This window comes from Ananas comosus, linkage group 2 (genome assembly GCF_001540865.1).
Source record: "Ananas comosus cultivar F153 linkage group 2, ASM154086v1, whole genome shotgun sequence".
NCBI lineage: Eukaryota > Viridiplantae > Streptophyta > Magnoliopsida > Poales > Bromeliaceae > Ananas > Ananas comosus.
The window spans coordinates 1,955,068-1,982,438 of record NC_033622.1 but is presented as its reverse complement, the minus strand read 5'-3'; the positions used below and the strand labels follow the sequence as shown (position 1 = coordinate 1,982,438).

At 34.2% G+C, this 27,371-nt stretch overlaps 2 protein-coding genes across 2 annotated transcripts; one reads left to right on the top strand and one right to left on the bottom strand.

Annotated features, from left to right (window-relative positions):
• On the top strand, window positions 1,101–4,606 carry LOC109724533. Its single transcript, XM_020253388.1, has 4 exons — window positions 1,101–1,300; window positions 1,398–1,535; window positions 2,561–2,687; window positions 4,228–4,606. Exons 1-3 carry the CDS (start codon window positions 1,241–1,243, stop codon window positions 2,675–2,677), a joined length of 315 nt encoding a protein of 104 aa, XP_020108977.1. The 5' UTR covers window positions 1,101–1,240; the 3' UTR covers window positions 2,678–2,687; window positions 4,228–4,606.
• LOC109706538 (cinnamoyl-CoA reductase 1-like) lies at window positions 17,815–23,923 on the bottom strand. Its single transcript, XM_020227450.1, has 5 exons — window positions 23,610–23,923; window positions 23,360–23,514; window positions 23,091–23,279; window positions 22,353–22,705; window positions 17,815–18,232 (listed from the first exon to the last, which is right to left on the bottom strand). The coding sequence occupies exons 1-5, from the start codon at window positions 23,773–23,775 to the stop codon at window positions 18,070–18,072; spliced, it is 1,026 nt and encodes a 341-aa protein (XP_020083039.1). The 5' UTR covers window positions 23,776–23,923; the 3' UTR covers window positions 17,815–18,069.

Below are 27,371 nucleotides of genomic sequence, written 5' to 3'. Positions count from 1 at the left end.
TTTGGAGTACGGTGGAACAAAGAGTAAAATCAGCACATACAGAAAATTGAATTACATAAGTTGAACCCACAATCCAAACTCAATCATTCCCCCCAGGTGGATCTCCAGAACTGTACTTCAGCCATAATGGATTTTTCCATTTCTTCGTGAATACGCAGGTATTTGAAATGTTAGAGATCACTCTTAATTATTTACCCTGCTTTCTGTCTCAATTTCAACTGCAATTACTTCCTATAGAAAGTTTAGCAAATTAAAAATATTTATAACTTCTATTGCTTGTGGAAATTCAAAAATAAAATTTTAAATCTTCGAACATAAAACTTTCACTTGAAATGAGAATGTAAAGATAGTTATTTTGCTAGAGTGATTAGTACTTAGGAGGTAAAAACAAAATATCATATAAGAACCAATTTGACGCAACCTATCAATTATCTTGATAGAAAATTTATTTAGTGATCGAAAATACTCTGAATCAACAATGTGAATGATTGATGTCAGTCGTTTATATGTTTCGCTGTATAAAAATATCTCAATCATGTAAAATTTTAATAAAATTTTTTTTTACATTATATAAAATAAGATCAATATCTCTGCTCTAAATTTTTAATGTGTAGCATTATTTTTTGTGTGATATCGAAAAATGATACAATTTATTTTCTAGATATTGCATATACTTTAGATTAAGTATAACGAATCTGATCATCGATTCGAAAGTTCCATCACTAAAAATAACTTATGAGCACAGAGAACTTCATGCTTCTTAAAATATCCAACCTGAAATCCAATTAATTTTTATTTTAAAAAATTTAAAACTACAGCGGCCTAACTCTCAACTAGCTAGATTTTTCTTTCCCACTTAAGAGTATGCCGAACCAGAACAAACCAAATCGTCCAAATCGAGCCAGTCCGGCGCAAATGTTTGTCAAGTCAAGTCAGAGTGCGGCTAAACATGTTAGGATGGACTGAACCTCAAAATTAGAAGCTAAAAAAAGTCGGGCAAGGCAACAGCCTTGCTGAAGCCTAAGGCTTTATAAGTTAATTAATCAAGCCGGGTCCAATCCGGTCCGACCAATATAAATCGAATTGGGCCTGAAAATATTTTAAAAAAAACGTGTGCACCGTATACTTTTTTCTCAGACTGTCTGCCCCAGGCCCCGGGGGGTTCTAGACGACTCCGGACGCCTGCAGCCTGCTGCTGCAGTCGCGTGCTGACAGCTCGGCTTTCGCTTCGCGCGCGCGGATGGCAGACGGCGCCGTCATGACGGACGTCCTCGCGCAAGGCCGCGCCGCCTGCTACAAGGTATATAACAAACCCAAACCCGCCCACCTCTTCAACTGTATACTCTTCCTCAGTCGCGCAATTGAGCGAACGGTTGGTGTGCGTTCTCTCTTGCCAGGCGCGGGACGCCTTCTACGCGTGCTTGGAGAGGGAGTCGGACAAGAAGCCCACCGAGATCGCCACCGTCGGCCTCCTCTACCCCGCCGAGTGCAAGAAGTCCCGCGCTGACTTCGTCGCCAACTGCCGCCCTACCTGGGTGGGTATCCTCTCGATCTCATTTCTTGCTGTTAGTTTTTTATCTGTTATTTAAAATAGAATTTATTATGACCTATTTTTTCTGTTATATAATTTCAGTCCCCATTTACTCTGTAAAATATTGCATCAATTTCCAATTGCTGAAAGGTTTTAGGGCAATTGTTGAATTCGCCCGTAAATCTTCGCCGGAATGGATTTTTATTGAACCTTAGAAGCCCTTAAATTGAAATCCAAACCGCCGGAAGTAATCTGCATCAGGTTAAAAAGTCTGCATATGAAATCTCAGAAGATTTGATAATCGATTTCTTAGGATTTGAAAATTATAGATCGTTAATTAGGTATTGTTTGATGTTCTAAGAAATAGGTTTCCGATCTGCACGAAATTTCATATTGTGTTTCTTTAGATTCTGTAGATCACATCTTAATGGTTTCGGGCCTCTAAGGTTTTAGTTGAACTTATGTGGAAGGTGTGTGACTCACATTTGTGTAAGTTGATCCCTACTCCTGTGTTGTTGCTATATCTAAACATCTGTCTAAGTTGTTACTCATATAACTGATCTAAGCTAAATAAAAAAGAGCTCTTCTCCTCTAGTACTTCTACTACCACCAAAATTGGCGGTTTATGAGGTAATTTATTCAATTTATGTTATTTCCTGCTATATATCGAACATTACTCTACCAGTTGCCAATTCATTTCCATTAAGTTTTGCGTATGAGTTCAACAATCATTCCAAATTTGAAATTATTTGAGACAAAAATAACGTATAGGGTGGAAAATTTAAGCAATATATTATGGAAGGGGCAGATGACACACGAACTAAAGTGCAAGAAGGATTGTTGGAGTTTAGCCCTTCTTTTACGGAATTGATATTGCCAGAATAAGTTGTAATATTGCCAGGGCAGATGATACATTGTATCTAGTTATGATTTGAGGTTTTTTTGCTTTGGCAATAGTAAAATCGCTTTCGCAATATCAATTCCCTTTTTCTAATCTATATGGGAGGTTTGATCTGTTGTTTGGGATAGGTTAAGCATTTTGATCGGCAATACTGCGCCAAGAAGAGGGTCCAGCGGCTTCTCGACAACGATGAGTCCCGGAGAGGGCCCATCTCACTCCCCCAGCCATACACTTTCAAGCCCTAATCTCCACTTTGTATGTTTTTCTTCTTTTTTTGTTTCCATCTAAGTTTGTGGAATTTTGATGTGATCTATTTGGTTCTAGTGCTAGTGCTACAAATGCTCATTTTGCTCCTTTGCCCTAGTGCTCTGTTCAACAATCAAATGTATACGTTTGTTGTTAGTTATGAAACTCGCTTGCTTAATCCTCAATGGATTGTTGGGGACAGATTCCTTTCTATGTTATTTCATGTATTGTTACACTAGAGATTAATCATGAACATAAATAAATGCAAATGAGAGAACGATTTATTCAAATCTGCAACTACTATGTTCTTGGTTCTCTACTACATGAGGTAAGACCTATCTGCAATCTCAATATAATTTGATGTAATTTAATCTAATATCAATATATTCGTGAGGTTTGCTCAGATAAGGGCATTATACATTTGCAAATGTTGACACCGACTTAAAAATGGAAAGGTTATGGTTTACTTAAGAGATGATCCATGTATACAAATGTGCATTTGGATCTAAATAGTCATCATTATAACAGTTTATAATGCAGTTACCTGATGGACGTATAATTTCTTCCAGGGAACATAATAGTCCTCATATTTTAAGTGTAAGGGTATAATTAAATAACTTTTCCATATTCTTCCTGAGTTTTGATGACATCTGACAGCCTGCAGTGTCAAGCCATATCTAAGAGGCTGATAAATAGATTGCAGATTATAGATTAGATAACTAACAGTAACCCTTATTTTCTATCTATTCACAAGATCAGTGCTCTCAACCAATTCAAGCTCTTATTTTGGCCAGAACTGGTTAGATATATTTCTGTTGTCCTTAAAAAAAAAACAAAATACATCTGGAACTCTATCTTTATACATGTGATAAGTAATTGCGTGTGTGTGCGTCAGAACTTTCTTCTTTAGTTCTCCAAGAAAAAACCTTTTATTCAGTTAAACAGTAAGTGGAATATGCTCAGGTCGGCTAATTATTGATCAGAAACAGCACAGAATGCCAAATATAATCCATGAGTGACAACAGAAAATCTCTTTGGTTGAAACTCGAAAGTAGAACGACCAAATTTTTGTTGGCCAAAACTGCATATTCCTTCCTAGAACATCATACGTGTCCTATGTGCCACCGGCATAATATTAGGTACTTAACTTTTTTTTCCTTCTACACATTAAAACTATTTGTTGCTGAGATATGTAAATGATAATTTTATAGCAGTTGGAAGCATACCAATGTCATAAACTGAAGGTAAAGAAAGGAACTCGGCATGTGCCACAGGAACTCTTTGTAATGTGAAGTTCTGTTGTTGGTAATGTGCGTGATGGTCTTTGCCAGCCACAGGCTGGCGGATGAGCCAATGCTCTAAACCATCAAATCAAAAATATACACCAGTCAACTACTATGTAAAAGGTCCATCATATTTACACCTATTTAAAAGAAATCATTTGATTTGAGGGGTTTCTTTCAGCTTATGCATTGAATTTATGAAGTCATGGATGGATGTAACAGTATGATTATAACCTCTTTCTAAGATCTGTGCTTCAAATTTTCAGGTTCTTGCTTGCAAGAGTTTTGGGTAGTCTAAGTCTTGAGGACCTATGTGGATTTTTAAGTTGGAAGTTGCAAGACTGGAGCTTTATATGCCTTCCTTCTTATAATGGCTCTGATCTATGGCTAAGAGGCCCTAAATTTTTGTTAGCTTATTTGCTATGGCTCTGATGCATGGTTGAGACGCTCTAAATTTTCGTTAGCTTATTTGCCATGTACAACAAAATAAATGAAGTGGATTGTCTATATTAAATTTGTAGTCTGGATATCTGGTTGCAACTACTATATTCCTAGCATGGAACATTAAAGCCCTGTTTGGATGTTGCAGCAAGCTGTCCAGTGAAAGCTTTATAATCTATGAAGATTTTATCGTATGCTTGCAAATTAGGAGCTTGATTTCAGCTCCTTGGAAGGTCCTATCATCCATGATTTCGTAAGATAGTATATTTCACCTATGAGGTGATCTATCTTATTCCGAGAAAATGACCTAAAGGTGAAATATAGTATGCCTTTTGAGACATTTGATCACACTCCTCATCAACCAAATGCTACAAGCTTGTTGGGTAATCAAAGAGAATACAGTATGCCTTTCTAGATTTTTGTGATCTTTCTAGATATTTGATCACACTCATCAACCAAATACTACTAAACTTCTTGAGTAAATCAAAGAATCAACCAAATGCTACCAAACTTCTTGAGTAAATCAAAGAAATATATTAAACAAGATGTTCATGCATTCAAACATGGCCTACGAGCTTGCTAAGCTATAGTTTAACTGCAAAAGGCATAAACTTGTGTGCTCATACATAGGAGTTTTCATCATTTTGAAGCCGCATCCTACTCAGAAAGTGATTTAGCAAGGTGTTATGATAGTAGGGTTTCCAAGTAAGTTCCACATTCACTACTTAATAAAGTTCTATTACATGAAGAAGTATCAAATAGAACTCAACTGCTTAATCTGCAGTATAAGTGGAGCTCATAGCCTCCTTGAGGCATCGCCAGGCTACTATTAGGTTTCTTGTTCTCTTGCTGTTATTTGTTAAAAGAATTCTTTTTTAACCTTAAGTTTGTGGACTTCATTAAAAAACCACCACAAGAGGTCTGTGGTAACAAAGCTGTTTTTGCGGAATAGAGTCCTATAATGTTTGTAAGCTTTTTCTGAACTATGTGGTGTCCATATATCACAAAAGTATACTGCCTATAAATTCACATGCTTATGTCTTAATCTGGAATTTTGTCTGTAAATGCAAGGATTGTAGGTCTAGCTAGGTCCTCTTCTTGGTATATTGATTTACAGAATGCCATCATTCTGTGCATGTGATAGTGGGTCAAAATGGATTTGATATTATCCTTCTGATCCAGTTTCCAAATCTCAGTTTTGATGGATATGGGTCGAGAATTCTTTATTGGACTTAAACCAAATATGTATCCACACCCGGATACATTTTGCAAGATACAAAATATGTTAAAATTATCTAATCGCATAATATCTAATTTTCTAAATGTTGCAAATGCTGCAAAATATTTGGTCAAGTGGAACAGTCTAATACAATGTGATCTATTAAAACAAGGGAGTCTGAGCAAAACAAAGAAGCCACTTCAAACTTAATAACCCTGTAGTTATTGTAAAAGCATATTTAATTTAAAAGTTTAATCACCCTTTATGAAATACCCTCTCACTTGATTTCTAGGAGGATGCATTCATAATGCACCCTTTTTATTTGATATCCAACAATGAGATGCATTTGTGATGCACTCTTTCACTTGAATACTGCGGGACTGATGTATTTGCAAGTCATCTTTCACTTGAATTCCGGTGTGATGCATTTGCAATGCCCCATTTCACTTGATGTGTAATGATGGGATGCATTTGCGGTGCACCCTGTCATTTGATGTCTAACAATCTCCTCTTTTGCAGTACACTCAACCGTTTCTCCAATTTGCTTTCAGGACATGTAGCACAATTTCATCAAATTGCTAGCCAAAAATGAAGCTAGGCAAGAACCATCATCTTATTATATTTTAGTGGTAGATCATTCGCTATATTTCTATCTTTAAAGAAAATTTATCTATTCATTTAAAATACAGAATCAGCTTGTAAAATATTTCCTTGTATTGCTTAAAATAATTCATTAGCTCCTGCATATTCATTAAATATTTTATCCATGTTTGATTTATATGCTTGGATTTTAGACTTTTAATTCCATGATGTATGATTCAACAAATCTTTTACTACATGTAGTACAATACTACATAAAACTACTCATAATCAAAATGATCTATTTTGATTAATTATTGTTAAGAAAGATTGAGCAGATTAGAAGAAAAAGTAGGTATGACTTCAGTCTATTTAAAACATGCTTGCAACATAAAGTTGTAGTCATGCCAGCTTGTTCTTGTTGCAATCAATGGACATTGACCATGGTCATTTGTGTTAAGAGTATTTGCCACCATAACTACTGCTGTTGTCTCATTAGGAATAAGCTTCAAGTTTCCTTATAGCAGTTGCATAGTTTGTATATATCATGACAGTTTTCTAATCTCCTTTGGATATCTTTTTTGAGAACTCCCTTTCAAATAAAACAAAGTCACATATGGGAGAACTTTGGAAATCAAGGGTATCTTGAAGGCACAACTCATTGTGGTGCAAAATTTTCTAATCTACTTTGAATATCGTTTTTGAGAACTCCCTTTCAAACAAAACAAAGTCACATGTGAGAGAACTTTGGAAATCAAGGGTATCTTGAAGGCACAACTCATTGTGGTGCAAATTTTCTATTCTTTTACTTTTGTGGTATCCGACCTACTCCTCCAAGGTGTCAAAGTTTGAGATATTAATCACCTACCATGGAAAAAGAGATGTAGAAAACCAAAGTGTTCCTTCAATTTGGGTGATGAATATTAGATTCTGGTACTTTAAGCATGAGATGTTGGGAAAGAATAGATGTGGACTCCCCGACAGCAAGAATGAGTTGATTTTCATGTCTTAGTGCTAAGGAGCGTCTAGATGAATCAGCATGCTAAGAATTGGTTCTCCTTCGCATGCGCTAATGTAATATCTAGAGTCTAGACACTTTAATTTTTAATATTTCTTTAGTAATTTGAGGCGGATCGAATATTTTGCTTGGATCAAATATTCTTTTGCTCTTGTTTGTCTTTCCTCCTCAACCACTACCCAACCATATGGGAGGTCTCAAGTGGAGATTCCCTGTTGCTAGGTATATCCAACTATTGATCAACTTGACAACAGACTGGTCAGGTTGGTATCAGCATTTGATCAGCTTGTGTTGCTTGGACCAAGGGCTTGTTTGTTTGGGTGAAAAGAAGGTCTCATCTCATCTCTTCACATCACTATCCAAACCAGGTTTTCTTAAGGCGTTGGTAGACTGTAGGTGAAACCGTGAAAAGACACTTGTCTTCATAGTATTTATCGCTTTTCTGCACTCTTACAAACTAAAAAAGGCAGAGTTGTTGGCATCATTTGGAAACATGCTTTCTGTATAATACTTACTTTGGGAGAGTGATTATTGTTGTAGCTTCATTACATCGTTAATATTAATGCGTAGAATTGTAGGATTCTTGTTGACAGTTGTGTATTTCTTCCACCTGAAGAATTTCTATAAAGGATGTTGATAGGAACTACCACTCCCAAGGGATGGAGTGGTTGTTTTCTTCCAGATCAATTATGAAGTTCTCTTTTCCTTTCTAGAACTCTAGTGCTCTTTCAAGCGCCCTTCCTTTTGGATGGATGGCCATGATTTGCCTCCACCAACCCCAATAACCCTCTACTAACTAATGAAGCCCTTTTGTAGTGGTCCAACTCCACCACACCAAAAGCCCTTCTGTCAAAATGCAACTCTGCAGTTATCTTAAAGTCTTAGAGCAGATATGTTTAACATCAATTGTAATAAAAAATGGCTTGTAGTTGGTAGGACCAGAGGGAGGAGAATTTAACACCTATAAAATGCACTTCTTTACTATAACTCTTTTTTTGAGAGAAAGATAGCATGCTACCCGCTTCGTCCATATTTTTGAGAAATAAACTTAGGTGGAAATATGAAGCAACTAGGCTTCTAATTTGAGACCTCGGGTACCAACTACCAAACCCTTTGTCACTTGCACAAGGGACGGTCGGTTTCTTTACGATAAGTTATGGTAATGAAAGAAAGCTTTTCTTGTTTTTTGTGCTTGTGTGTGTGGGCTGGTGGGTTGGGGTGGGGGCGGTGGTTGTGGTTGTGGCTAACTTTTATCTCCTTAGTTTTCTAAATTACGAAATCAGATGCCACTTTATTGGTAAGGAAAATTACATCGTTTGAACTTCTATTGCAGTCTTATTTCGTTATATACCCAAAGTAGTTTTAATGAAGAGATGGTTGGAGGTAAAAGGGTCGTTGAGTCATTCAATGCCCTGCAGAAATTTTCCAACACTCAGCCCAACGACTTCTGACAACATAGCTGTATTTTAATTTGAAACCAAATTGTGTTTAAGCTGTACTGGCTCGGGCAAGGCTGAACAACAACAACATCCTGAAAAAAAAAAAAAAAATCTGCCTGGGGTCGAAATGTAGTTAGGCTTGAATCAGGCTCAGAGTGATGCAAAGGTATTCTTTGGGTGTAGTAAACTTAGGTAAATTAGGAGTTTTACCTATGGACAACTTTAATGATAAGCTATTTGTTAACATCTCAATGAATTTACAATAGAAATGGATTCCTAAAAGACAAAGCACTTCATGGATAGCAGTGCATTATTGGTATTAATTCGTGAAATGTTCTCCATCATTGAATATTTATACTTTCAACTTGTATTAGCCAAACTCCTGCAAAAATTTAAGATTGCATCGAAATTTTGGTTTGTTTTTTGAGTATAAATGTTCCACCGCACTGCATTTTGTGTTATGACGAATCATGTTGCCTGTGCCATGAAAGCAATGTAGTTTGCTGTAATTTATACTTATTGTCACTGTTATCTGAGGCTGACACTTTGTTAGTGGAGGTTTTCTTTAAATCCCTTTTGTTGTTCCTTACTACAAGACCAGTTTCGATATTATTTGCTATATCAAATAAATACATTCAGGGCATAGTTGCAACAGAAGGTTATTTTTTTCATGATTTTTGTTGCTTATAATATCTATATAGGATCATTCATGAAAACAAAACTTTGTTTTTGGATTAAATGATTTCAGAAACATTTTTTTGTTCGACGTTTTGATGGGAATTCATAGGATATTTAGTTTAATTTCTTGTTTTGTTTTTTGAGACATCGAAGTCTTTGTTGCAGTATATATGGGAAGAGACTATTTCTACCTCTTTCTTTCTGTGTTCCCTGTGCTCATCTGCTTTGTATTTTCACCATATTTTTACTTGTTCATTAGTTTTCACATTTGAACTCTCCAGTCTCAAAGAACTTGTTGTCACTATTTTATCAAATATTGGGATAGTCAAAAGTAAAAGGGTCTTCTATCGTCGTATTTTTGTCCTAATCAGCCGTGAATTGCGGTGGTTTTGTAGTCAAACATTTGAGGTTATCTAAAGTGTTAGTCCTAACATTTATAACTCATCAGACGCGCAGCTTATGTTCACATTTTAAGGACTTGATTTGCTTGGATGTAGCTTCTGCAGAAGCAATACGGGAGCAGAGCTGTTTGAAGTAGTTCTAACGACTGATTTACTAAAATTCCTGCAGTTTATCGTCACTGCTGCTAACAGCAGAAGTATTTGTGGTCCTAAAGCTCATTCCAGCTTTTCATCATCGCTAGAAGTTCTAGAATATTGTCTTTCGGCCTCACTCGCTTCAGGGCGAGACTTGTCTCCACTAGCTTAAGCGTTTCTCACCAAATGCTTTACGACGAATTGCTTCTTTCGCTTTCTCGGTGTTTATAGCATCTTATGTTGAAAATGCAGCTGAAACTGATATATTTTAGTGATAGAGATGGTAAGTGAATACTAACCTTGTGTATAACTACTCATACAAAATGCAAATTTGTGTGGCCAAGTTTCGATTGAAAGAAAAGTTGATGAGGCTAAATTTCAGTCGCAGAAGCAGCTTCAGATGATAGAGAATTACCACCACATAATTGACAAAAACTTGACGAGCCACACTATGTGTGTTACTTGTGAATACGATCCTACCTTTTTGTTTTTGTTTTTGTTTTTATCTTGATTGAGAACTTAGCAATGTAACATTTGTTAATTTGTGTGCTCAACATAGCTAACGTTTTTATGAAGGTTTTACGGAAAAAGGCATATAGAAGAATTAAAGATGAATTAATACCCAAAATGATAAATCAATTCAATATCAATTATAGTTGAGTATTCTAAGAAGGAAGCACATGCCTGTAGGTTGAATCAGCTCAATCTTATCCAAGAATATATATATATATGTTGAATATAAGTATTTAAAATACTGTTCTCTAAAAAGTTTAAGATTTTGTCGGATAATGGTTATTTCGCATAATTTAATTTGATATCTGGGCAGAAAGCTCTGTGTTTGAGTCCCGTCAGGTTCTAGTAGTATTTAATTTCCTTCCAATCAATTCAAATTTATGTCTTGGACTTGTGAACTCTCGAACCCAGAGAGGGAGAGAGAGTGTTAAATATAAATATTTAAAACACCATTCTCTCTGAAAGCTTAAACTTATGGAAAAAAATGGCTATTTCATATAATTTAACAGATTACGCTTTAGTAATTTAGTTGCTCTTTTAGTCTACTTGTTAAGATTATGTTTGAACCATTTTCTACTGGATTTATCTTTCGCTATTATGTAAGATTGTAGGTTTAATTCTATCATTTACTCCATAGTGAGGGACTTTTTCTGCTTTAAACGAAATTTATTATGAGTTAATTTGGTCTTAACGTCAAAGAAATGAGTCAAATGCTAATTTATTATATCCGAAATAATTGAGAGTTATAGCATCCAATTCCATAAAAGTAAATATTTGAAACATTATTATATTTTATTTGCCTATCTACAAAAGATTTAGCAAATCTTTTGGCAAATCTTTTTTAATCCTGTATATTGTTGAGATCAGATCATGTTCATGGGTCATCATTTACGTATAATTTAATCTCAAATATAAAGAAATTAGGCTTGTTCAGGTAAATCCCCTTGCATTTATAAATCTTATACTAATCTAAGACTAATTCTGATTTATTGTATATTTTATAATTGGAATGATGACAAATATATTAGTAACTTATTATGCCATTTAGGTTGATAGATTGTTTGGAACTTGTATATTCATTATTATTGGATTATTTTTAATTTATTTTTGAGAGAGAAGGTAGTATGCTATCCGCTTCATTTATTTTTTTTAGAAATAAACTTAGCTGGAAATGTGAATCAACTAATATTTGAACTTGAGATCTCGGATACCAACCACAAAGCCTTTTGCCACTTAGCTCGACTATTGTTAATGGACTATTAATGATCATGATTCTCATTAAATATAAGAATAAGATCGAATATCTTCTAACCTATGGTTATCTGATATTACTACTAATTGAGAATTTATAATGATTTCGCTACTTCACCGACACCTTTCATAGTTATCTAACTTGAGTTGAATGGTAATGATTTGAATATTTTTAATAAGAAATATAAAGAATTACTGGAATATTACAAATCATGAACTAAACGGGCTTTTAAAGTAAGGTGTCTCACTCTTTTCCAATCTCGTAGACAAGCAAGTTGTAGGAGGAGACTTTGAACACTCACTACGTAATTAAGTTCTTTTGTTTATGATGTGTAAATTGCCAGGTGTAGATCTTAACAACTAATGCATCTCACTCTTTTCTAATCTCAGAGAAAAGCTAAGTTGTAGGAGGAGACTTTTAACACTTCTAAGTAAGTTCTTTAATTTGTTTATGATGTATGAGTAGGTGTGGATGTTGCCAGGTGCTAAATCTTCAAGGAAAGGCAAAATTGCAATGTTGGTCCTCAAACTATGAGAGGAATGTGGCATTTTGGGTTTTAAACTTTAATTTATTATACTTTTTTATTACAACTAAGTCCTACAATACAAATTAGTTGATAAATGATAATGTGTCACTAATATGATAATAATATAACAGTATTGTGATTGATGATATAAAAGTAATTAAAATGTCACACTACTAGTACATCAACGATACATTATCATTCGACCCACAAAACGGTACCAAAGGATCTAACTGCAGTAGTACAAAAAATTTAAGCAAAAAATTTATAACAAATTAAAATTTAAGAATCATGAAGTCAAATGTGAAAATGTAAAATAGCCTCAAGAAAAGTATATTGCTATGCCTTTACTTTTTCTTTTGCTTTTACCTAACTAGATTTTTGACTTATTACATTGATTTATTTCTTGTCCTTTTATATTTTTTTTCCCCCCAAAAGAAGCTTCTTTTTTCTCAGCAGAACATACTTGCCTTTGTCTACTACCTCCAAATAGTCTTGGATCTGTGTAACTCTAATGCAAGGTATAATATTTCTTTTTTAAAAAAACTAAGTGCAAAGTATAAAATTATTTGATAATAGAGTACTCTTCAAACAGAGTTAAAATATTATATATATATCATACTTAAATACTTTAACAGCTCTTATATATAGTAGAGAAGTGTCAAAAAAAAGAAAAGGAAAAAGAAATCTCATAATAAAATATTTTAAACAGCTTTTCAATGCAACAAAACAAAATGTACTGAATTAGTGAACTTTTCTCAATTCTACTTCACAACAAAACAAAAACTACATAAATGAAATTTAGCTTATGTGGTTAGGCGTCTCGTTGATTTTCTAAATCATCATGAACTGAGTCCTCACTTGAACCTTAAAAGTAGAAAAATAAAACTAAAACTACTATTTTTTTTCATTTTGTGATAAATTAATGTTTCAATATAAATTATTGCTGCCGCTAAAAGCAAAAAATATGAAAGAAATTCTTTAGTTGGTTAGGCGTATGGTTGGTTTTCTAAATCATCATGAATTGACTTCTAACCTTAACTTTATAGTACAAAAAAAAACTAAAACTACAATTTTTTTTTCTCTAGTACATTAATGTTTTAATATAAATTATTGCTGCTGCTAAAAGTAAAACCAAAAGTATGAAAGAAATTCTTTAGTTGGTTAGGCGCTGTATAGTTGGTTTTCTAAATTATCACGAATCGAGTTCTAACCATAACTTTATAGTAAAAAATAAAACTAAAACTATAATTTTTTTTCTCTAGTACATTAATGTTTTAATATAAATTATTGCTGCCACTACAACAGAATTAGGTTATAGGGACATATGTTTGGGATACTTTTGAGTAAGTGCCCAATTTATACTAAAATTTTAAAAAAACTCTACTAATGCTTAAATATAAAGCCCAATCCAACCAAAAATAAAAGATTACTCTACTCAACCCACCACACCCNAAAAAAAAAAAATCAATTACCATCTTTTCTTCTTTCTTCACTCAATCCACTGAAATTCTAGACGAAAAGCCTTTCCTGTCGTCCTCCTTCGCCACCGCAGCCAACGAGATAGAATTTCGACGGTTGCTAAATGCTTAAATAAGTTTTGGTAAATTAGCAGCACTCTTTTAGGTAGTAGCGATACTCTTTAACTGTCACTATATACCTAGCGACCCCACATATAGCAACACTTTTTAAAAGTGTCGGTAATTTTAGCTAGCAGCACTTTTTTGACATGTATCTATATTTAAAAGTGTCGCTATAGACCGTTTTTGTTGTAGTGTACTGCTAAAAGCAAAAGAAAAAGTGTGAAAAAAATTCTTTAGTTGGTTAGGCGCTGTATGGTTGGTTTTCTAAATCACCATAAATCGAGTTCTAACTGTAATTTTATAGTACAAAAATAAAACTAAAACTATAATTTTTTTTTTCTCTAGTACATTAATGTTTTAATATAAATTATTGCTGCTTCTAAAAGTAAAAGTAAAAGTATAAAAGAAATTCTTTAGTTGGTTTTTTAAATCATTATGAATCAAGTTCGAGAGAAACCTTAAAGTAGAAAAACAAAATTAAAACTACTAATTTTTTCTTTCTGTAGTAAACTAATATTTTAATATAAATTATTACTGTTCTAAAATCACTTTTAGAGTGTTGGACTAAGGCTTAGTTTGGGATTGCGGGAGGATTGCGTTACATGCGGTGAGAAAGTACGTTGGAAAAATATCCTATTTGTTTCCGTACGTAATATTGCGTTCCGCATATCGCGATGAATCGGTTACGATATATTTTCTGCGGTCCCACCGGAGAACGCAGAAGCGTATCCCTATATATTTTTTTCTCAACTCTATTTTACCTAATAGCGTTAGATAGACCTCAATACCAAACTAAGCCCAAGGCACTCCAATCCCAATGGCAGTAGCCACCAACCACAAACAACCAAAAGAGCTAGACCCAGAAGGTTTAATTTCTAACCCTCTACGACTCTTGGTTGGGGTCTCTCTCAAAATGATAGTGCTCATTCTTTTTGTGAAACACACGCCAAAAAGACTTGGAATGCTTTTGTCTTTTTTGATGAATCCCACCAATCGACTTTGGTTTAATAAAAATAATATATATATATATATATATATATATATAGAGCAGGGCTGCTGTGCTCTCAGGGCACGGAGGCCTCCGTGCTCCTGAGCCGTTTCGATGATGGAATTTTCGAATCGACGATCGGTCTCCGTTAGAATGATCGTAGCGATTTGAAGTTCTAGAAATAATTTTTGTGATTTTTCGATATCATTTACTTAGTGATCGAAAGATATCAAATCCATAATTTTTAATGGTTGATATTTGCGTTTTCAAGTTTAAACGGTGTAGAAGATTTAAATCAGTATGAATTTTGATAGAAATTCTTATATATCTCTACAACAAGATCTATATTTTGATAAAATTTTAGTGCTATATCACTACTTTTATAGAATTTTTATTTCAGCCGTTAAAATTATTGATTTTGAATCCTTTCGATTGCTAGGTAAGATGATATCGAAAAATCATAAAATTTTTTCTAGAAACTTATAAATACGGTAGATCAAGTTTAACGAGCCGATCGTCGATTCGAAATCCTCATCAGAAAAACGCTCAGGAGCCGGAGGCCTTCGTGTCCTGAGAGCACAGCAGCCCTGCTATATATTATATATAATATATATTATATATATATATTATATATATTGATGATCTATTGTTCCATGAGTTTATCAACACTCATTACAGGTGGCCTAATTTCAGTGCGCGTGTTAGTTGACTTATTAATAATAACTAGTGTAGGCCGCGCTTCGCGGCGGGAAATTTACGTTTTTTACATATTTTAAATAATATTTTTAATATTTTTAATTTTTAAATCTAATTAAAATTTAACATTAAAAAATTAAATATAAAAATTATATATAGTAAATAATATAGATTTATAAATAAAATTAGATATATATAAATTAGATTTAAAATTTAAATTTTAAATTTTACAATTTATATCTCTCTTTCTCTCTCTCTCTCTCTCTCTCTCTCTCTCTCTCTCTTCTCTCTTCTCTCTCTCCCTCTCCCCACCCCCCTCCTCGTGGGTCCCGCAGCGCGCCGCCCGCTGCCGCGCCCACAGCTGCCGCGGGACCCCTCCCGCTGCCGCCGCGCCGCGTCTGCGCCATGGCGCGCGCGCCCGCTGCTCCCGCGCACCCGTGCCCCCCTCACGCGCCCGCCGCGCCCAGCGCCGCGCCCGCGGCTCGGTCGACTGATCGCCGCTGGGGGGGGGGTGCGAGAGAGAGGGGAGGAGCCTGAGGAGGAAAGGAGGTAGGGTGGTGAGAGAGCGGGCGGGGGGAGGAGTAAGGTAAAGAGAGGAGGAGGGGGACCCGAACCGCGAGCCCGGGCGAGACCCCCTGGCGAGCATCGCACCCCGCCGGAGCGGGTTCGCGCGAGCGTGGGGGGGGGGGGGGGCCTAGGGAGAGAGGGAAGAGAGGTGAGAGAGGGGGGGGGTGGGGCGGGGGCTAGGGAGAGAGGGAGAGAGAGTGAAGGGGGTGGGGTTGTTCGGGCCAGCACCCCCGCGCGCCGCAGATGAGGGCAGCGGTCCCTCTCTACTCTCTTGGTCTACTCTCTCTCTCTCTCTCTCTCTTCTCTACTTGTTACTCTTCTTTTTCTCCTTTCTGTCTGCTTTACTTCTCCTCTGCTCCTCTCTTCTCTGCTGCTTTCTCTTCTTCCTCTGTTATCTCTCTCTCTCTTCGCGTGAGGTCCCGCCAAAACGCGGGGAGCGTGCGTAGGAACTCTCATATTCAGAGTTATATAGATTTCTAGAGGATATCTGGTATATCGAATTTGCCTTTTTCTTATGGATATGTGGGACAACTCACACAATATTTCATATTTACTAATTATAAGAATTACATAATAAATTCCATCAAAAATTTTTTGGATCGTCGTAATTTAATAAATATCTATTTATTTAAAATATCATCAATACTCTTAAAAGTTAAAATTATCACGAATCTCTTTGATAACAATTTATTATATATATTACTATATTAGAGTAGCCTACTCTCTTCTCTCTCTCTCGTCATACTATATATTATATATATATAATATATATATAGTTTATGGCTACGTGTTATTAGGAGACAGAAACCTTGTGCTCCTAGTTCTTAGCCGCCCAGTAATTTTGATGGAGTGGTTAGGGCGGAAAGAGAGAATTGAGAATTGAAGAAAATTCAGAAGAATTTTCGAATTCTTTCAATTTCTCTTCTTTCTTTCATCTAACCAGTCATCAAATTTTATGGAGCATTAAGATTAGGAGCAAAGGGTTGCTGATGCTCCTAAAATAAGCAGCTACTGTATATTTAGGAGCTAGCACCCTTGTGGCTCCTAAGTTTTAACCGCATCAATTTGAATGGCTGATTGGTGCAGAAGGAGTAAGAGAAATTGAAGAGAAATCGGAAATTGAGAAATCCAATTTTCTTCAATTCTCTTTTCTTTTCACCCTAACAAACCCATCAAAATTTGTGGGCGTGTAAGAAACTTAGGAGCCACAAGGGTTGCTGTGCTCTATGCCCCAGCAGCTCTCGTATATATATATATATAGCGTAGGGCTGCTGTGCTATTAAGAGCACATCAACCATTGTGCTCCTAAGTTTTTAATTATCTATCAATTTTGATGGATGGTTATAGAGAGAGATAAGAGAAATTAGAAAGATATTCAAAGAAAAGAGAAATTGAGAAATCTAATTTCTTTCCGATTTCTCTTCTCTTTCTCCGTAACCGTCCATCAAATTTGATGGATGGTTAGAAATTTAAGAGCACAAAGGTTACTGTGCTCCTAAAATATAGTAACTATTGATAGCAATAGATAAACTATTTCCATCCGTTAGTTCATAATATTCAGCACCAATTCTAGAAAATTAACCACTATCATTCTAATTGCACATTTTTTTATCCAACGACCAAAAACTTATGAGTATAAAAGAATCTATATATACTTATAAGAATATAATAGTCCTAATTTATATATATATATACACCCATCAAATAAAGTAAATAAGTTTTTTTTTAATAATTTAAAGTCGTGAAAGAATAAGTCGAAGGAATCAAATCAAGTAAGAGGTCAAGAACAAAGATTCAAGAGGAAAAAATAGAAAAAAGTGATTTACCATCTAAAATTTTGCTGAACATATATATATAAGGCATCACGTATTATCAGAAAAGGGTTAACTTGTCCTATGTAATAATAATATGCACAGTACGCACAACATATGCCACGTAAAACATACACAAATTTTACGAGCACGAACATTATTATCCTTAATATAGTATAAATACAATAAATACAGTGTATGTAGAGATATATATACTCGGCGGTGACGGCTTTTATACGGCACGTAGTCGAGCGAGAGTTTGAACTTAGTTCTGCGAAGGAATGACCGGAAGGTGACCTTTCTCCTGGAGGCTCTTCACTGTCTCATAAAGGGCCTGCGGCACCGGCGTGAACTCGACGCCCAGATCCTTCAAACGCTGGTTCGTGAATTTATACGGTTGCTTTCGAGGATTCACCTCGTCTGAGCATCTGCAAACACATATAAAAATGCACACACAATTACTACGAAAATTGAGCGAATGAGTACTTATAGTCCGGCTGAGATACTATCGATAGCACGAAATATTTGGTACTATCAAATTTTCTACCGTTAGATTTACCTCTTTTATTATTTTCATTCATTCGATTATACTATTCAACTAACCACCCACTCAACCCTAGGGGACCTATATCATCTTAACCGCACATCTTTTAATTTAAGAACAGAAAACTTAATAGTACCAAGTTATTGGTGCTATTAATAGTATTCCAGCCTAATTTGTCTTTTATATATATATAAGTTCTCTCGTCAATAACACGGCAATTATCTAATGTATTTCTTAAATAGTATTTTATATCAACAATTTAAATAAATATATGATTTTAAATAAATAAATAAAAATTAAAAATTAAAAAAAAAAACATCTAGGAATCTCGGGTCTAAGCAGGTGCCCGTATAGATGTTGACAATTGTGCAACTACATAGTTCCAGATCAGAACCCACACGTGTGAGCTCAGCCACACACGTGGCAAGATAATAGCCGTTCAAAATAAATCAGGCGCGTTCACTGGAACTTTACATGTCAATTAACCAAAAATTTAAAAAAAAAACGTAATTACAGAAATATCATATAAATTCATTATTTAAACAATATTAGTAGTTTAAAAAAAAATTCAAACCTTTATAAATTAGGTAAAAATATATAAGCTTATCTGAACTTTTGTCCATTTTAATTCAAATATCCAACTTTTTAAAATTTTAATTTTAAGACCCAATATTTCAATTCGTTTGATTAATTTTAATACTCAACCTTCTAATTTTTTTGATTAAATTGATTTGATAGTTTTTAGATGTAAAAACTAAAATAAAATAATAATTTATTTTAATAACTTTATAGTTATATGAATTATACAAAATATGCTAATTAAATCCTTAAAAATAAACTACATATCCAAATTTTGAAATTAAAAATTCACTAACCAGCTCAAATAAAAAAAATTAAAATATCAGAAAGTAAAATTAAAATTTTTAAAAAGTCGATAGTCAAATCAAAATAGTTGATAGCTGATATAATTTTATACATTATTATCTATAAATTATTAATGTGTTGTTTGTGGACACTTGATATATATATATATATATACTTTTAAATTATGTGCATAAACTAATAAAATCATATGTACTGTATATATCAGCAAATTCATATAAATAGAGACAAAATTATGTATGCGTGTAACAATACACGTGTTGCATGTTTCAAGCATACGTACATCTTTCAAGTATACATCTAAGCTGATGCGAAAGCATGCACAGTATATTCTCTCCTAGAGAAGAAAAAAAAAAGAACAATACAAAATACGTACGTAAGCAGTGAAATAAGTGAAAAATTAAAACTTCACCATCAAAAAAAGCAAAGGTTCGCGTGAGAGTGTGAAAGAGAGAAATCAAATTGGACTACTAAGAAAATAACAATCACCATGGAGATCATATGTATGTGGCTTAATTTAAATGATTTTAATTAGCTAAGTTACTTTTCTCTTTTGTGGTTTTGCCTTGTGTTTTACTTCACTTGTCAACATCTTAAAGATAGATATGGTTATGTAGCTTTCTTATATGTGAAGAGATGCTTCTCATATTTTTGACTAAATGATTATATATGATCTAAATGTTGATGTTAAAAGGGAAAAAAGAATATGTGCTAGCTAGAAATTATCTATATATAAATAGAAAAATTATTGGTTAATGGTTTGTTTAGTTTTTGTTTGCTTTTATTTTCATCATTGTCCTCTTGTTAACCAAGTATATATATTGGGAAATATTGTAACATAGTGTTTTTTCTCTAGTGTATACCCTATAGTTTCCTAAGTTAAAACATTAACCTATCAGAAGAATTATTGAATATTAAATGGTTTAGCTAATTGAGAAGTAAATGTTAAATGTTAAATGGTTTTTCTTTAAATGTTAAATGTTAAATGGTTTCTCTCTCTCTCTCTCTCTCTCTTTTCTTTCCTAACTTTGTACTAATTAATATCTACCCATTAATAAAAGTAGTCTTGAATACAAATTGTTTAAGTTTTTTAAAACCTAATTGTCGTAGAAAAACATGAATAATTTTGTTGTTTTAATATTGACCGTTCCTAACGCATGCAATTAGTAAAGGGCTTAATGATTGGCATCCGAGGTCGCAAGTTCGAATCCTAATTGATTCATATTTTCAGCTAAGTTTATTTTTAAAATAAAATAAATGAAGTGGATAGCATGCTACTCTTGTCTCTCAAAAATAATAATAATAATAATAATGTTGTTTTAATATTTTATGTTTAATACTTCACCTGAAAATACAAGTAGACTATGACATTGCATGTCTCGTTTTCCACAACAAGCATATATAATTTATCCTTTTAATTATAACACTACACTCTCAACAATAATATGTAACTGTGAACTTTGAAAGGGAACCTTGTCTTTGTATGAAAACAGCACCTAACAAAGAATAAATATCTTTTCTCTATAGTACTCCGGTGTCACATCTCTCCTACCACCAAAAGCTACATAATAATTAATTACCAATTAAGCTAATTAATGAATTTTCCACGTACCTTGTGTATTTATTTAAGTTGAACGAGATGATCACACTCGTTTCTTTAAGTTGTGGCCACGTATTAATGCTCTCGACACAGTGGTGGATATATGTTGTAATTGAAAACCAAGTTAAGTAGAGTGTCATGTGCAATAACAGTTAACATGAGAACTTGTATTAGTCAACCAAATATTTATTACATTTTTTTTCATCACAAAAAGAATGTTAGTTGGTCTACGGGCGTTCTCACTCAAAAATATTTTTTAGAAAAAGATAAAAAGCACGTTAAAATTTCTTTATATTATGTAACTACTACGCACCTAGCTAGAAATAAGCTAGACACGTAGTAACAAATAATTAATTGCTATATATATATAGTGTATCTATGATATGAATCTTATTATTTTAACTAGTTTTAACAGATTCTAAGATTGAAGCTACATGCAGTACGTTGTAAATACCATAGTTCTAACACTTTTCATTGAAGGGTCTTTGAAATTTATTTAGTGGAATGGTTTGGTACTACTAAGATAAGTTGCAAAGTTAATAAATTAAACACTCTCTGGAATAGTTAAGATGTGACTAGATATTATTATATTAATAATAACAAGACTATGAAGCTTTTCACTCTACTTACCTATTTTTCAAAAAAAAAATAATCAGTTTAATTAACTTAAATTTATAACATATTAATTAATTAGCCACAACCCTGGTATTGAGGGTAGAGTGACCTTTGGTTTGTGCCAATCCTGTAGCGCTTAATACGGGACATCTACAGATGATATGTGTATGATGAATTGATGATGTTTCCAATTCAACCCCCCCCCACATGACATGACTTCGCTTTCTCCGTCACCTTTACTCTACCTAAATTTTATCTCATATATAGTATATATATATTATATATATTATAAATATATATATATATATATATATATTTATGTATATAGTATTATATATTATTAGGGAGGTAAAGAAAAAATAATAATAATAATAAAAAGAGAGCACCGTGTACGTATATCTCATCTTTTTAAGCCACTAAATATCGAGCTAAAAATAAAGTAACAACCAAGCTATCACCCTCTTGTATTGTCCTTTTGTAATTGCTTAATTAAGACATTAGCTTGAGACTAGTCAGGGCCATTCCTCGCATCCTATAGTTTCTAATATAGTTATAGAAAAAAACATGGAATTAACAAATGAGAGCCATATGTGTTGCGTTTAAAATTATGTAAATTTATTCAGCATAGTATATTAGAATAAAATATTTTAAGTTTGGTCAATTTAAATTGTTCAGTAAAAAAAATAAATACTGTTATCTCATAGTTTAAATTTTTTTTAAAAAACCAATTTTTTATTATATTAATTATTTAATATACTGACAAAATTATAGTACTCGCGAACCATCACTGATACTGTATTATTGAAAAGAAAAGATGAATCCGACAAAAATTTTAATGTTAAATAAGGTAAAAAAAAAATGAAAAAAATAAAATAAAAAGGAATGATAAGTTTTGTTTGGTACGTACTTGGTGGGGACGGGGTATTCGGGGAAGAGCTTGGCGAGGATGCGGACGACGTCCTCGCGGTGGAGGACGCGTTCGGCGCAGAGGTAGCGGCCGGAGGCGGCGGGCCACTCGTAGACGCGCACGTGCGCCTCCGCGACGTCGCCGACGTGCACGTACGCCTGCACGGCGTTCGTGTACTTCTTCGCAGATCCGTCCAGGTACTTGAGCACGTGCGTGATGCTGGCGTTCACCGTCGCCTGCAGCAGCGGCCCCAGCACCACCACCGGGTTCACCACCACCAGCTCCACCCCCCTCCCCCGCGCCACCTCCCATGCCGCCTGCTCCGCCACCGCCTTTCCGTAGCAGTACCAGTTCTACACGTCATGTAATCGTCGCCAGAAATTATTACTGACAGAATAGATATATTGAATTCGAATAAAATTTTATTAATTCTCACGACCGTATTTATTAAATATACAAAATATATTTTTATTTTTTGACCTATTATATATTTGGCACTGCTATCGTTTGACATATTATTATTCATATATTTAGCAAATTTCTTTCGTCATTTATTTTATCTTTTTTAAAATAAATTTAGTTGAAAATATGAATCAATTAGAATTCAAATTTAAGACCTCGGATATCAATTATGAAGTCTTTATCACTTGTTTTAGGAACAATTAAATTTTTTATTATTTGTTTTTGTTGATGATAATTCCTGTTATATTATATTTTTATTTGTTAGAGTTGATGCACCTTAGTTTTCTTGCAGTAGTCAAGGTCGCTCCAGCAGGACTCGTCGACGACGGCGTCCGGCGGGCGGTTCGGGTTCAGGGTGACTGCTCCGATCGAGGAGGTGAACACGACGCGGCGCACCGTGCCGGCGTCCGCCGCGGCGTTGATCACGTTCTCCGTCCCCTGCACCGCCGGCTCCACCATTTGCTCCTGCGCGCAAGTTCATTCAGTCTGGATACGCAAAATCAATTTTTTTTTAAAGCAAAAGAAAAAAAAAAAAAAAAAATTACTGGGTCGTCGGTGACCGGCGAGGCGGTGTGGAACACGCCCTGGCACCCGTCGACGGCGCGGCGGAGCGCGTCGTAGTCGAGCAGGTCCGCCTTGCAGAGAAGGAGCCTCTCCGCGGCTCCTCTGAGCGCCCTCAGATGATCGTTCTTCGCGTCATCTATCAATTCCGCATAAATAAAACTTGCATTTAAAAACTTCTGAAAAACACATTCGACCTTAAATTATAAACACAATAAATACGAACACACGTACCGGGATTCCGTACGGTTCCCTTGACAGTGTAGCCCCTGTCCAGCAGGAGCTTCACCAGCCACGAAGCGATGAATCCGCCGGCGCCCGTGACGCACACCGTCTGGCCGTGTCCGGGTGCCGCCGGCGCCGCCGCCGCTGTTTTCGCAGTAATGTCTTCGATGGTCATCTTTGTTCAGAACTTAATTTTATTAATATTAATTTTGGAAGAAGAGGAGTTAAACAAGAAAATTAGCTAGTTTGGAATGATCAGTGGAAAGAGAAGAGTTGCAGCTGATGATGATGATGATGATTATTATTATTCTGGTGAGTTTGGTAGGAAACTGAGGCTCTCTATTTATAGGCACCCAAAAAAGGGTTTTTTAAACAAAAAAAAAAGAAAAAAAAAGGGGGCCCAGTTGGGGGTCATATGTTTGTGTGGACTCTTTGAAGACCATGACTGAGAGTGTTAGGTGAGGTAGTAATTGGGATGATTTTACTTTCATCTAGCTACTTATTATTATAAGGCAGGTAGGGAAACTATGAGAGATTCGGATGGTGATTGTGTGGTTGGAGTGTTAATTCAACTGATGAAGAGAAGGAAAGAGAAAGCAGAGCAAAGAATATAAATTATTATAAAAATTTATAAAAGATCGCCTTACTACAATACTACTACTTCATGCCTTTCTCACTTCGCCTGTTCTTGCTTTGGAAGTATTTAATAAACAATATTACTTATACACTTTGTATCTAGATACGTATAAATGCAGGAAAAATAATAGAACGTAATAGCGGCATCATGTCATTCATATTCCTAAACCAATCAAATTTTATTTCTAAAATTAATCCATCCTATCATAACTATGATATTTTGATATTAAAAGAAGAATTGTAATTGGCTTGAAATATAATAATGTGATGTGAGTGCCAAATCGTAGACCACCTCAAATCTTACACCCTTTGTTATCAGTAACATTTAGAAGCTAATTTTTATATTTTTTTATATTATTCTCTTATCCATTATGTCGACACAAAAATAAATGATTCGAAATAAATATATCTTTTAAAAATTGATGATAGGAGTCTTGTAATCAAGATCAAAAGTATATATCTTATTTTAAATAATTTAAAAAATTTTCTAACTAAAATTCAATTGATTTGAATACCTTTACTCTGTTAAACTAGAAAATGTCTCATATTGATTATTAAAATTATACATTTTAAAAATCTTTGATCATTGGGTCAATGATGTCAAAAAGATTTGAAATTTGATTTTAAATACTTCAAATAGTATAGATTATATTCAACGGTGTCGATTGCTGCATCATCGAAAATAAATATATGGCAATAAAACCCGTTTGCTACTAATAGCATTCCAGCTCAACTCATCGCTTTCTCTCTTTATATATATATATATATATATATATATATATATATTATAATATATATAGAGAGAGAGAGAGAGAAATGAGAGAGACGAGAGACGAGAGAGAGAGAGAGAAGAGAGAGAGATGAGAAGAGGAGGAAGAGAGAGAAGGATAGAGAAGAAGCGCGCGCGCTAGCTGCTATACTATCGAAGGTAGCACGGACGCATCGTGCTATCAAATTGTTTTCATTGATGCGCCGTTCCAACGACGATCGGCTCCGTTATATTTACTGCATATTGAAATATTTGGAAACTAAATTATTAATATTTCGGTATCATTTACCTATTAAAACTAGTTTGTCTAAAAAATGATGGCTGAAATAAAAATCTCATTAAAAATGTAAATAGAAGATCTAAATTTAAGATCAGAGTCACTATCTTACTTAAATTAGTAAAAGAATTTTCTATAAAATTTCATCTAATTTGAATTTGTTTTACACCGTTAATTACAAGCATCCATTTACCATTAAATTATCAATGTTTGAAGCTTTTGATCACTAGCCCAAATGATGTCGAAAAAAAAAATTCTGAATAATTTACTTTCCAAAGCACTTTCAATAGAATGTAGAATCAAAGTAATTAACGAGAGTCGATCTCGAATTTTGGAGCACGCTATCATCGAAAAAATTGGTAGCAACGTAAAGCTCTGTCATGCTACCGATAGCTTATAGCCAGACGACATTATATATATATAATTAGCACTGAGATCTGGTATGCTTACTAATGTTCTGAAAGCACGGAGCCCTCGTAATTTCAGTTCTTTTTCGATGTCTTATTTTTTGCAACTTTCAATTGTCGATCGGCTCCGTTAAACTTGATCTAGAGTATTTGAAGTGCTTAGAAAATAAATTTTATGATTTTTCGATATCATTTGCCTAGTGATCGAAGGGACTCAAAATCAATAATTTTAATGGCAGTGGTGAGCCGTTTGAAAGTTTAACGGTGTAGAAATATCCAAATCACATAAAATTTTGATAGAAAATTCTTTATACTATATAAAACAAGATCAATATTTTTGATCTAAAATTTTATTGTCATATTATCACGTTTTGTAAGATTTTTATTTTCAGCCGTTGATTTTGAGCCCCTTAGTTCACTTTGCAAATGATATCGAAAAATTGCAAAATTTATTTTCTAGGTACTTCAAATACTCTAGATAAAGTTTAACGGAGCCGATCAACAATTCGAAAGCCACAACATCAAAAACGACCTGGAAGCACGGAAGGCTCCGTGCTTCCCGAAGTATAGTAGCCTCACTCTATATATATAGGGAGAAAGAGAGAAAGAGAGACATCTGTGTTACCAAGTTATTTTCAATGATGCGGCTTCCAAATCGACGATCAGCTCCGTTAGACTTGATTTATACTATTGAAAGTATTTGAGAACTAAATTTCATAATTTTTCGACATTAATTTCCTATCAAACGAGTATCTAAAAATGAATGGCTTAAAATAAAAATCTCATAGAAAAATGACAATTAAAGTCTTAAATTTAAGATCAGAGGTACTGATCTTATTCTAAATAGTAAAAAGAAATTCTATAAAAACTTCGTCTGATTTGAATTGTTTTGCACCGTTAAATTCACAAAAGCATCACATTCACTATTAATATTGTCAATTTTGAAACTTTTTAATCATTAGCCAAATAATGTCGAAAAACTATAAAATTTAGTTTTCAAATACATTAAATAATGTATATCAAATCTAATGGACCGATTGTTAATTTGGAAACCGTATCTTTGAAAATAGCTTGAGAGCACGGAGACCTCATACTAGCTTAACTCTCTCTCTCTCTCTCTCTCTCTCTCTCTATATATATATATATAGAGTCCGGCTACTATACTCTTATGAGTACGATCGCCCTCGTACTCATAAGTTGTTTTCGATAATATAGCTTCCGAATCGACGATCCATATCGTTAAACATTATCAGAAGCATTTAAAACTTTTTGAAATCAAATTTTATAATTTTTCGACATCATTTACCTCAAAAGGTAACAAAATTGACAATTTTTAACAGCTGGTATGGGATACTTGCTAGTTTAACGATGTAAAAGAATCGGAATAGATTGAATTTTTGATAGAAAATTATATTCACTACCTAGATAAAGTTCAATAACTCTGATCTTAAATTGAAGAATCCGATCATCCATTTTTAGGACGTCGTTCGATTTTGACCATTTATTTTATACCCGCTTGATAAACTTTATTATGATTTCAAAAAAATATGAAATTTATTTTCTAAAAGTTTCAAATATTCTAGATCATATTTAACGGAGTGGATCGTCGATTCAGAAACTCCATCATCGAAAACAACTTATGAGTACGAAGGGCTCTATACTCATAAGAGTATAGTAACCCT